The following is a 13,972-nucleotide window of genomic DNA, read 5'->3' as shown; positions in this document are numbered from 1 at the left end:
ACCGCTTTCTCTTCGGTGTTTCGTTTTCCTGTTCCGAGTTCATGCAAATTTTAAACGCTGACGTTGGATCCTCGGTCTCGCCTGGTTGTTATGCTTCGCAAAACGTTCCGCAGCGTTGTAGCACAAGACGATACGATGTGCTGTGAGATCGTTGTCTGCATAACATCTTGCAAAAATCTTCATAAACTCGGTTTTCGTAATTTTATGCGGTGTATCTTTCCGCGGCAGTGATGCGTTACGGTACTGTTGCTTTTTCCTTAACCTCCTGTTTTATAATGAGGAGCTACAGTTGTGTCACAGATTATGTTTCAAATATTGGAACAGACATTTTACTTTGGTAAATTTAGCAACTAATATGGCAGAGCGGAGACTTCACTATATGGATAAAGAAAAAGGAATATTCAATTCTTAGACACATAGTGTAGCTGGAACGGTTAGCTTCCTTAATCTTTCGATCAATTAAGTGGCACTTCGATAACTTTTTGTGAAGGAGATTACTAATATATCTTTTATACAAATGAATCGAAATAAAAATACGATAAATTTGTACTCGTTTAAACCCGCAAATAACTGAATATTTGCACATCAGTAACTAAGTGATAAAAAAAATTCTTTTAATTTCACTTTTATGTTTTTTTATTAATAGCTTAGTAGGGAAGGTTTTCCTAGCGCCCGATGGTACCTAAAACCAGACATTAGTTATACCCTTAAAAAATGGAACGCGACAAGGTGGCTAAACCACAAAAATGATAGAGGGGAATCTCCTCTTTACTGTCGTAGTTGGGCCACTTCCTTGCATTTCATTTTTTAAAGATATAGTTCATATTCGGCGTTACGTGCCATCCGGTGCTAGGGAATCTCCTCTTATGGGATTATTTAAAAAATTGTATTACTGCTTTTATTATTGCAACTATTATTAATAACAAGGCAACATATTTAAAACGAATATATATCTAACTTTTTAAAATTGTGAAATTATATAACAGACTCTGTTATTATAGAACTCTGTCGTTTTGGCCGACAGACGGCTAAAGCCTACCGTCTCTGTATGGCCATACTATAAGAGTATGTAAGTGTAGTTATGAAGTCATGGTTAATGTACTAATCTTAACGTAGTGGTTAGAATACTGGAGTTATGGCGGGGAAAGTGTTCCCAGGCCAGTTTTAGTAGGTATTCTTCAGTTTCATTGATATGTAAAATTCCTTGTGATTATCATTAAAATACTATATAGTATTATGTGTCTCGGAAATATAATGACTTCGTAGAAACAACAAGGGTTCCAGTTCTTCATGTCTTCGATAATGAGTGTCTCAGTAGCATATCAGACGCCCGGAAACGACGCCCTGCATCCTTTGGTGCTGCAGGCCCTTCTTCCTATGTTCTCGCCAGCGGGATATCGGTTATTTATTTGACACGCTGTAAAAGATCTACCCAAAAGGTGGCTGAGAAAGTAAAGGATGCTTGGTATTCGGATGTACTAAGAAAGAGCCACAGGCCTGAAGAAGTGAAGATGAAGGGTATAGGAGGAAACGGCAGACCGAAGAAAAGGGAAAATCCGTTCTGTGTCTCTGAGCGGCTCGATTTTAGTTTTTACAACTCTAGGGTAGCACCATCCAAACGGAAGCTTTGGAACTTTGAGGGGTGCTAAGAAAGTAAATGTGGCCAAATAAGATACAGCCTTGAACCAAGTAGTAGAGAACACATTTGATGGCTTGCACCCAAAACGGTATAGCACAGCATGTCACTTGAGTGTGTCTTACTTAAGTTACTACATTTCTGAGAGGCACTATACTGGAGCTGTCCCATGAGTAGTCCCACGAAACGGCGCAAGGGAAAGAGGGACTTCTCGCTCGCTCTGTCTATCCTCGCCTTTGACGCTCTCGATATACTTCTTCTGGCTGAACACTACTCTCCAGTTAGTATGTGTCATCGCTTTGACCAATATACGCTACAGGTGAAAATGCGTATGAGACGATACGTACTCCTTTTACTCTGACCAATAAACACCCGTATTCCTTCTAAGGGACTATTCATAGGATAACTATACTACCTACATGAAATTGCTATTCTTATACGTTGAAAGAAACACTATGTATTTAAAGAAAAAAATTTTTTTCTATAGTCAAAATATATATCATTGATGTTAAAGACTGTCCCCCAATGGAAACTTTCATTCTTTAAGAAAATCTTTTAAATTTATTCTGTGAAAACAATTTTAGTTGTTAATTTTGAACAAAAACATGATCCTACGATTAGCGAAGTACAATAAATAAATACGTAAGTACAAGTAATTACATCCTGGAGTAGAATATCCATTAATAAATTTATGAATCGTGACACTAATATGGATTCTGGCTGGTTTACAATAAATTCCGCAATGATCAAGTAATATATTCGATTTAATGTGTCAATGCAAAATTTAGAATGTAGTAATGAGTACAAGTTGCTTTAAGCGTATATTATGTTTATAATAACGAAGTTTATTAATCAAGAAGAAGTAGTTATACATATAAATAATTTACGCTTTCTATTAAGTCTTTTTATGTTTATTGTTTTTATTATACTTCAGTATGTACGAGACATAAATATATTTGAAAGAAGACAGGAAGAGAAACATGATCGAAAGAATGTATCAGTCACATATGACATTAAAAGTCAAAGAATGAAATCTATAAAATTCCGTCAATTTGATAAAAAATTTTAAACCAGATACGTTAATAGTTTTAATAGTTCTAACATTAATATTGTTACGTACGGAGAATATTTTCTGTTACTCTCCCAAATATTCGAGTCTCTGCCTATTAAAAGAAAACGCTCTAGCATCATCGTTTTTCGTTATCTTAATGGGAGCGCAGCAACTCCGAGCAGTTGGGTAGCGACCACGATGCTGTGTACCAATCGTGAGAAATTTCCTTATATGGAAATTTCTAACGAATCCCCCCTCATTTTTCGACCTATATAAATTCTGAGATTTTAGCCCTAAGGAGTTCAGAACAGTATTGTCACGTTGACAGTCAAGCTCGTCAGAGTTGGTTGCTATTCAGTGAGATCGGGCTAAATTTGCCTTTTGAACCTACAGTTTAACCACATAGAATTCGCAAGTCGGCATAAATTCTATCTGGCAATTTATACGACCACTTTGTAAGTCGCCACATCGCCAGTACATTAATATCGAGCATTAAAATCATACACTTTACACGATAACACTACGCAATACACCTATACGTAAAGACTGATTTTAGAATATACTACAGCATTTATTGCATTTGACTATACTTCGTTCACTGGGAGAACGCAGTTGTCGGTTGACGAGTTTTCGTACCCTTTGCGCAGTTCACGCCTACGCTCATTAGTTATTGGCTCTGTCACTCCCGAGCACATCCCTACCCATGAACCCCTTGTTGGGCCCTTGGAGGTCCTACCATTTCTAAAGAAAGTCACTTCTTCAAGTGTTAGCGCATAAACGGTGTGAAAGAAATTTTGAGCAAGCAAACGATATTCTTTTAGATTTTAGTTTTCTCCGAAAGTATTAATGCGGCTCTGTTAGCAAATAAAAATCTTCTTGAATATCGTCTCTGTCGACCGAAAACGTACTGGTACTAGTCAGTATTCTTACTGCGTTGCAATACCATAAACGACCCTAGATTTCCCGTGTCATAAACTACCTGGTCGCATTGAACATTTTGTAGGAAATCCAGGAAACAGTTCTACCGTTGCTGTTTCTTTATAATCAAATAAGCTGTGAATTCTTATACATTGATATCTCAATAAATATTGTTTCTTAATAGATAGAAACATTTGTTTCATTTGGACACTAGGTATACAGAGTAGAAAGAAGTAAGGCGTGTCCTTTTAGGCTCTTGAATCCTTCACTAATCTCAGTGGAAAAGTCAGTCAGGGCAATGGAAGCCATCTGCGTAAAACGACTGCGTTCTCTCAGTGAACGCAGTATAGATTGCTTTCAAACCTATAATTACCATAAGAGATCCCATTCGAAGTTGACAGATCCCCACGATACAGCTTAGCCACTTCGAGTTGTATCAATTAATAATTAACAAATTACGAGGCTTACTAACATTTCTTGCGGCAACTTGATTCCACATTAGATTCGTCTGCATGACCTTACTTCTAAAGAAAACTGTCTCCAGCCTAGTAGCTCCTTCATTTATTCAAGTTTGTCCACGAAAACTAACCTATCCAGCAGCTACCTGATTTTACATCAAATTCGTCTGTTCCCTATAGCTACCTGTAACACCAGGTTCGTCTGTACGTTATCCAACCTCTTTACAGTACCCTCATTTTGAATCAGGTTCGTCTGTTTAAACTTGCCAACCTCCTTAACGGCACCACAATTTAGTTTAAGTTCGTCTGTGAAACTGATCTTAGTGACTCCCTGATTTCGCATCAGGTGCGTTCACGAAACTCACACTCCTGCGGCTCACTGATCACAGATCAGTTTCGTCCGCAAGCACATGTATCCTCAGAAGCTCCCTGATTTTACATCAAGTTCGTCCTCGTCTACAATAATCCCAACAGCTCACCGACATTGCACCACTTTCGTCCCTTGTACCAACTAACACTTCAACCACTATATTCTCTGGAAATATATCTATCCTCACCAGCTTCTTGTGCTGCTCGCGTCCCGTTTCGTAACAATATTAAAAGAATTTGCATCGCTTTCTTTTTATCCGTGCTAAGACTCTAGTTTGGCACGATGCAATCGATCGATAACTCAACGATTCACACACAATGTTTACGATTTCAAGATATGAATACCTAGGATTATATTTAAACACCGTAAATTACTAACGTTGATGCACCATGGTTTCCATTTGTCATTTATCTATACACGCCTCGTTAAGTACCGTATCGATTGCCGGATGGATTTTCGGAAATGACGATTCAGTAATAATCCAGATAGACGATTTATCTTCGTTCAAAATAGATAAAGTAGGTTAACTATCCGATTATCGATACTGTGCAAAATATCAGCACAGTTACATGTATTTTGGGCTACACGAATATACATATAGACACGAATAGAAATGTCATTTTTTTAAATTTCACTTTTCACGATCTTTTTCAGTGAATATATAGGATAATTTTGAAGACAAAAGTTGCCAAACACCTTTTATTATAAAATTGTTATAATGCATAATGTTTCTATACAGACATTAGATTTGTTAAGCAACGGCTATTTTCAGCATCACTTTTCGTTTATGTATTTACATTTTCATGTATTACATAATTACTTTGTAATTACTTTCTACTACGATTTCCCGAGGCAATACAAGAAGTTATTTTTTATAAAACTGACTGAGTAATGAGTAGTATTTTGAGATTTGTTTATATTTATTAAAGTCCACATTTTGAATTAGATTTCGTTAAAAAATTGTCTATCCAAGTTTTGACTTTTCATTGTTAAAATATGTATAATATGTAGTACATACTTAACATATTTAAGATCGATGACACACTTACGTTGAATTATATAATATTTCCTTCTATTAGCGGAAGAACTACTATTTGGGTCAGTTCAAATTTAACACCTAAGAAAATATCGATTGCTGGAGACAGTCTTCTTAAAATATACTAGTCTTATTAAAGCATGTTGGTCTTAAACACGTTGAAATGTTTGCTCCCTTACGCTTAACGTTTGAAAATAATACAGCTTTATATAACAAAGCTGAGAATAAGCCATTGGTTATTCTTCGTTCGCTTTGATTGTAAGACAGGGATTTTTCCTTTCCGCTGCGTTGCCGTCTATTCCTGCAACCATCACTACTTTTTCAATCTCGATAGTAAGCAGGAGAAAGGATGGGTTGCGACAGAGAGCAATATTGGGACTCAAGGATTGGTCGTGGATATAAGGATAGTTGGCAAAGCGAGGAAAAGAGAAATCCTGTTCCCTGTCTCAGAGTGGTGCAATAATAAACCTAAAAGATCATTCTTCTCTTTTGATCAAATACTAGTAACTAACCGAAGGTATATTTATGTTTTAAGACTACTGCACATTATACACTTGTTTCTAAATTAATCTGCATATTAACGAAAAAGAATGTTAGGAAATGGCCATTTTTAGTATTGCTTGATTACGAAAAATTCTTGTAGGTTATTTACAAATGTATGTGAACGAATTAGAAAAAGATAAACAGTGATCAAAACTGCGATAAGGAAATTTTGGGAGACATCTTCATAAGTTTTAGATAACAATTAATTTCCAAAATAATGAGAATTTGTAGAGAAATGCATGAAAAATTATCATTGACTAAAGCTTAATCACATAACATATTATTATTACTCTAAGAAAGCAGTATATGTGTAAGGATACACTTAACCTGACGTGTTCCTAATAAACACTTCAATCTAATATGTTTACTTCTGTGAACTGTTTAATACAGGTAAGAAAATATTTTAGATTATTTGCACATCCAAAATTTAACTTTATTTTAAGCAAACTGGTGATTTCACTTATATTTAATAAATAAAACTAGATTCTTGGCACGTAATTTTTGTTCAAGAACTCCTCGCAATTATTAATAATGAGCGCATGAAATGTTTGGACATAAAGTGTAATGTTTGAATAATTCGTGCCTTGTAATGGATATTCGATTATAATTAGTTTCCGCCACAATAATAAAGCCTACATGCGCTCTCAATTGTTCTTAAGTTGTACCACTAGGAATATAAAAAGCAAGTAACGCGACGTCGCAACATTATCTATAAACCATAAAACAGTATAAAAAAACTGTTTTAGAGATTCTAAATCTACATGTTCATAGATTGTTCTCCTCACAGAGAACAATTGTTGTCTACGGAAGCATACTTGAATTCTTCTGGATATTATCTATTATTACTCACAGGAATCTACACCTAGGAGCAATAAATCGTGTAAGCCTGAACTAATTCATGAGTATAGTTGCATCTGGCATACATATACTGGTGTTATGTATTCCAGAAAAAAGTAGGCAAACAAACAAGAAAATTCGCTTACCTCACGATTGAGTGGTTTCGCCAACGTGATGACTCCTGTGCGTGGATTTACGATGAAATGGTCCGTGAGTTGTATACCATATTTTACCGGCGATCCTTCGGGATCGTGGCCCTTAAGGACGAACACTTCCGTCCCGACTTTGGTTGATTCTGCAAGTGGCAAACCCGCAGGGTATCCCCCTCCTTCCAGGATAGGTGGTTCGTTTACATTGTTGGCGCCTGAAACAACAGACAAATCGTTCTTGTTTTCAGAAGTTCGTCAGCAACTTCAGCTAAAATTACGATACCTTTACAGTGAATTTATAGATTAAACAGATGCATCGCACTTTTTAGCGCAAAGTGACGCAGCGCAGCGCAGGATTTTTATAAACAATGAAATCAATACGACACTACACATTGATGCGTCAGAAACGCAACACAGTTTTATCTCAACCTGTGCTCAATTTTTAGCTTAACTGCTATTTGTTTAAGATTTAACGAATCATGATGTTAATGTGAATATTTGTATATCTACGATACAAAATTTAAGGGGTACACTATAGAGTAGACTGTACTGTTTTTGACAACCACTGCTTGAGGCTTCCGCATGGGCTCATTTTTGGAAATTTTCACTAGATTTTTAAATATTTATAACTAATAAACAAAGCCTCAAACACGAAATCGTCATTCTTAATTTTCGTCTTATTATAGTGTCTAGAATCACTTTTAAATTTATTTTGTGCTGTTTAAAAAGACCCTGTATATGAAAAATATGCAAACAATATTTGTATGAATAATATAAACATATTTCAGATGAATTTTTGGTAAACCTAAATGAGAATCAGCTGAATTGCAACAATAAGTATATAATGAACAAATTAATGTTTATATATGATATAATGTGCATTTAGTATTTATTTTTCTATATAAATTTTGTTTGAAATGTTACTGTCACCAAGTAAGTATTACAGTAGAACATCGATTATTCGAATTAATTGAGAGATAAATCCGTTTGAGTAAGCGATTTCTCAGATAATCGGACTGAAAGGATCAAATTTGTCAATATGTCATTGATGAACTAGAAATTAAACATTTGTTAGCTATAAATATTTATTACGTAGAAGAATACATACTAAACAAAAGAATAAATTAAACATTTGTACAGCATCAATTTCTTTTGGTTGTTTTCGTCATTATAAAATGACGGCTGAATAAAGTTGAAGTATGGAATTTCGATGGAAAATCGTTCCTTTATTTAATTAGTAATGAATTGGAAATAAAGTTTAAAAATTGAGATGTTCTAAATATCTATTTTTAATATCCATTCAGTTTTTTACTTTGTTTCATCGTTTGAGCTACAAAATGTCCATCAGCATAGAAACACGTCTTCTGTTGATGGCAATATCTCGTTTAGTTAATAATATTTCTTCATGGAAACTTATTATGCTAAATGAGAATATATGCTTAAGAAAATAAACACACTTTATAAACCATGTATATAAATGAAGGACACATTACGATACATTACACTATTAGTAGAAAAAAAATAGTGAATAATATGTACACTACGTAATGCATCAGGTGCATGCTTACGATAAAGAGAATAAAACACGAGCACGTGACAACAAACCATCGCCTACTCAATAATGTCACACTTTTCCAATGTGCGACATACCTTTACATTTATAATAGTATAGGTAAAAGACATCTTTCAGTGGAAAACATTAGGTATCATTTCCACTAATGATTTGTTTCTTAAATTCTCAAACTTGTAAGTTTCCTGCGGATCTCTATATAAATTCGCTACGTATAATTTCTAAATTCTAAGCACTACATATAACCACTTAAAGCAGAAAAAATACGTATCTCGAATTATAAATATTGTTAGATATGGAGTATAACTACATAAATCTTGTAAGCACAGCATAATACAGGTTCAGATATTTGGTCATTCGGATAATCGAGGTTCTACTGTAGAACTGTTTATGTAAGTGTACAAAAACTACAAAATACTACTTAAAAGCATTTGATTAACTAAAGAATACAAGAGATATATTGCAAATGTATTTAGTCTACAACAATTTCTTTTATAAAACTATTACTTTGTAATTTAATTTCTAAACGAAGTGCGCTGGACAAAGAAACGTTTGGATCTCACATATAGGCCCCCTCATGAAAGTCATAAAACTATTAGAAAGTAGTTTTGCTATAGCGGTCTTGGCAGAATTTTGAGAAGGTGGCCAGGTATGCCAGGTTTAATGTCTAAAACAGTTGCCTGTTTGAAAATGTATCTCGCGGAACTCTTAGCGAATCTTGATATAGCCTTTTTCTTATTTTGCTGTTTCTCCAGCTAGGATCACGTAAAGCATCAAGAAACTGCCAGTGTGTAACGGACATTTGTGGTTTTCCACGTACGTTTCCGGTCGTTCTAGGAAAACAACGGACGTCGAGAGCCAACAATAATCGTTAAAGCGTAACGCGTCTCGGTCTCTCTTGGATCTCGTTCTTTTTGAAGCCTGGTTACTGAGAATTCGTGCCCATTGCCCAGAATTTTTTCTATTTCCAACCCTGGGATAATCTCGTTACTCGTCTCTGCAGCTAGTCGTAAAACTAGCGGTGTTTTTTTATCGTGTCAATAACACGGTCATATCGTGACTTTGCATACAAAAGAAAATGATGGGTCAGCAGAGCGCGCAAGGTGTCTAGGCTACTTCCCTAGGTGGTAATTAGTGTTTGCATATGATACTGTATGTGATGGCTTTTGTTACATACTTCCAAGAGATGAGTTCAAATTACTCTATGGTTTCCTGAATATTCAAGAATGTGCAGCTGTGAACAAGATGGTTGATACTGTTTAAGTAACGAGTTCGAGTTTGTTCAAGCACGTATATCATAATTTTACTGACAATGAGTTTAGATTGTAAACCTCGTTACATAATTCTCAACAGACGGTTTTCGAAGCATTAAGAATAACAGTAAGGTCTGAATTTATAATAAAGTTGACACTTCTACCCCATTCTTGACAATCTTTGTGTTTAATATGAGTTCTATCTTATTTAAAGTAAAAATACACAATAAAGCTTCTCATTTTCCAAGTTCTATTATCCACGTATCTTAATACTTAAACGTTCTGTTATTTAAACAAAATGTTACTTAACAACCTTCCCTCTAATTCTGTATTCATAGTATCGAATAGTTACACCTTTATGTATATGTATGTAGTATAAATATGCTCGTACTTTTTTGTGATAAAGGCAATAATGATGACAGCCGTATTATGCATATCAATTTTAGATAAGGTAAAGCAGCGAACGAAAGTGATGAAGAAGATATGCTTATTTACACTGAAGCTTTTGAAACATATACATTTCGAAAATCTATATAATTTAAGGAACACAGGGATAAGAAACGTTTAAATATCTCAAAACCTACCAATATTATTGATTTTTACTTACATATTTTGTATAATATATGAGAAAAAATATTCTTATTTCTGTTACTTGAAAATTCTTTTATTTGAATACTCATATCTCCTTACTAGTTCAAATAGGGAAGACTCTGTCGTACTGTCAAGACACATCAAAATCATTCATGTTTAATACAAATTAATTTTTCATTACAAACTATAAAGCAACCTTAGACAAATTTTTATAGATATATTACAAATTGCAATTCAATGTATTACATTTACATACTATCAACAGATCGAATTTTTACGTGACTCTACTGTCTGTAAAAATTATGAAATTTATTAATATACGTAGCGATCGCGTATATGCTAATAATATCCACAGCATAATCCTTAATACAAGATCTAAGAAACCCGCATTAAATTTTAATGCAGAACACAACAGTAATAGCAATGAACATTTTAAAAACGAATGGAACAGTGTGAGAATCATTCCTTCCTTCGGTTTCGCTTCCATAATTGATGTCTTGTAGAAGAAGAACTAGAAAGTGAATGGAATTATTGATATCCGACTATTGGCCTTTCTATACTTTCCTCCATCGAAATAGCTATGAAATATAAAATTTGAGGGAAGCGCAAAAGTGAGAAAACAATTGATTCTGTTTCTTGCTTATAAATTTACACTCTAATATTCCATAGTACGTAATTCCATTACACTGACAGTGATTCCAACTTAAAAAAGTTATTCTGAAACCACTTTCATATGTATTCTATAATGCTTCGCTTTTTCTAATTTGCTAGCGCTACAATCATGTTGTAATTGTGTAAGTTAATGTTATTCCCAATCATGCAAAAATTGTCGCTCACATATGGGTGACATGACAGTCAATGTCAACTATTAAGGGGTAGGTATTTGATTACTTTTTTTCCAAGATATTTTCAAAATAAATACATAGTTTTATAACGCAAAGAAATACATAAACAAGTAATTGTAAGTAGATGAAGTCTGTAATGACACTTACAGAAGAAGTAGACAAGTCAGTCTCCGTTGAAGAGATGACCAACACAATTGGACAATGTTACCTGACTGACGTAATTACTAGATTCAAATAATTGAATATTTGCTTCAAATTTACAATTTCCGTACCTTGTTGAACTGCCAGCAAATATACAATAAAATGAGTGTAATGAAAATGTGTAGTGTGATTTAAAAAGAAGTTAATATTGAAATCTTCGAGCATAATGTTCTTAAAAAGTGTTTGAATAGTTTTATAGATTGACCTTTAAATTCAAACAGCATTTGTATAGATGACTGGTTATCAATAAAAACACTGGTTTAACATTATTCGTCTATTAACAGTATCAGCAATAAGCGACCCAGCACCACTGTTCCAAGCGTCAAAGTAGCAGGATTGGGTACGGTAATTATTTTCTAGGCTTCTCACTGGACAATATACCAAACTGCTGGTCGTCGAAAAATCAGATATCTCGACAAGAAATAAGATTTCATGAGTCTTCCTATCCGAGAATCTTGAGTTACGAGCGCATCCGTCAGCATCCGGAAATTGAATTCGCCCGAAGTGGAAGTATAAAAATAAATCTTAAATGCGGAAATCCCGAACAGCCTTGGCCAGACAAAGGAACACCGCTTAAAGGGCAGGACGAGGAGCGTTTTAGAAGGGAAAGAAGCCATTAAGAATTGATTTTTGTCTGGCAGCCAAAGGCTTTCAGCAGATCTCTGAAAAACGGAAGACGCACGGGTACGCGAATCAAAGGCGAAAGGCAGACTTTTTGACGGGAAAAGGCGTCATTAAGTTCAACGGTGTCGGGTCAAACGTGCTGGGAATCCTTCGAGACATCGATTGAAAGGAAAACGCGATACATATACGAGAAGGCCCGGAAAATCGTTTTATCGACTTTGATAATGCAGTGGCAGGCGCATGGCTGACCGGGGCTGCGCCGCGCCGACCGTATCGAAATTCTATTGACGTGAAAGGAATGGAAAGTGACAGACTGGCTTTATCGTGTCCGGTCCGATTACTACAAAGTGGAGACAATTTTCACGATGTGACGAATTAATGAGCTTCCTTTAAATACTTAGAGTTTATTCCGTCTGTCGTTGACTCCCTCTAAACAACAGAATTTAATAACAAAGTACGAGCTGTTTAATGAAAGAACACTTCAAACAACCTAATTAGGAAGGAGAGCAATCAAACACTGACATGTTTTTAAAGGGGTTGTCATTTGTTTTGAAATTCCCAAATTATTTTAAGTGAATCAAATTAGAACTCTACAATAGCCATGCTCAAGTTACTTCGAAGTGTAGGTATAAAATTCAAGATGTTAAACGTTGATTCATTAATATTTAAATGTCTATACGTTTTAAAACACAAGTGGATTGTGCAAATTTCAAAATATTAATTAGCTCATATTTACGTATGTAGATACTTACATATGTTTTATTTATTCTTATTGTAACGTCACACCACATTGGTGTCATCGGACTTGAAAATATCAATGTTTTCATATTCCTATTATGAAGCTTTTAAAAACATTTATTTAGATATGTGGTATTCCACAAGAGTAAGAATGAATGAATACAAGAAACTATTGTACGGATTTTTGTGGAATTTATTTTCCTGTAGATAGTAATCTATATTACATTTATCAATAAACTTTTTTCTAAGATAAAAAAATTATTATTACTTCGCCACAAAAAGAGTAACATATTTCCACAATGAGTTTTATATGAAAATTTTGAAGAATGACGTAAATAAGGAGAAGAAATGCTTAAAATCATAATTTTTGAATACTTTATTTTCAGATTTTTTAATTTAAAAATCTGCTTGAAAAGGAATAAACTATACTTACTTAATAATTTTCTTTATTTTTTAAAGAAAAACACGAATAACGAGTTAAAATACATTTATGGAAATATCAATACGATTTTTAACAAGCATGAAAAGATAGAATATTATCATAATTCGGTAAAAATTATGTTATGTTTGAATATAATTCAATGTGAATGAATGTACATATATTGTTCTTGCTTAATTTAATAATCAAATTTACTTGTATTTGCAGAGAAATATCTTTTTTTGATGAACTGTACCAATTTTATTAATGGATAATAATCAAAATAGTCGATTCGTTTAATTAGTCGACATGTTTCATGCAGTTTAAACTGAATAATATGAAATACAAATTCGATAAACAACTCTTTCGTAGATCAACTTGCAATAAATTGAACAGCTTTGTCGTTCTAAATTACGAATATTTTAAGCAAATATTTAATTTAGATAATTGTGCATAAAAGGGTACACTTCACCAATTTTTATGCAATTAAAATATATTGTAGAAATCAATATTCTAAACAACTTTGTCCTATACATATAAATTTCCGAGATATTTGCAAAAACCTGTTGCTACTATCGCATTGATTTTTGCTTAAACGTACACGTCTATGGCAGCGTGAGTCAGTTTGTGACGGCCATTTTTCTTCTGTTTCTATAAACATAGCATGCGCCCGGCAACCTTTACTTATTGTCAGTGGTATAAGTTAATCAAATGAACAAATCTAAAAATGAGAT

The 13,972-nt window shown here is 34.1% G+C and overlaps 1 protein-coding gene across 1 annotated transcript in view; it reads right to left on the bottom strand.

The window, feature by feature from the left end:
• The window catches only part of Cad87a (cadherin 87A), a 298,057-nt gene that overhangs the window by 53,357 nt on the left and 230,728 nt on the right, over window positions 1-13,972 (bottom strand). The window contains exon 3 of the mRNA XM_076391323.1: window positions 6,996-7,213. Coding sequence (XP_076247438.1) covers window positions 6,996-7,213 — 218 coding nt within the window. The remainder of the gene's footprint in view (window positions 1-6,995; window positions 7,214-13,972) is intronic.

Source organism: Calliopsis andreniformis, chromosome 2 (genome assembly GCF_051401765.1).
Source record: "Calliopsis andreniformis isolate RMS-2024a chromosome 2, iyCalAndr_principal, whole genome shotgun sequence".
Classification (NCBI taxonomy): domain Eukaryota; kingdom Metazoa; phylum Arthropoda; class Insecta; order Hymenoptera; family Andrenidae; genus Calliopsis; species Calliopsis andreniformis.
The sequence above is the reverse complement of the archived record's forward strand: the minus strand, read 5'-3'. Positions and strand labels throughout refer to the sequence as shown.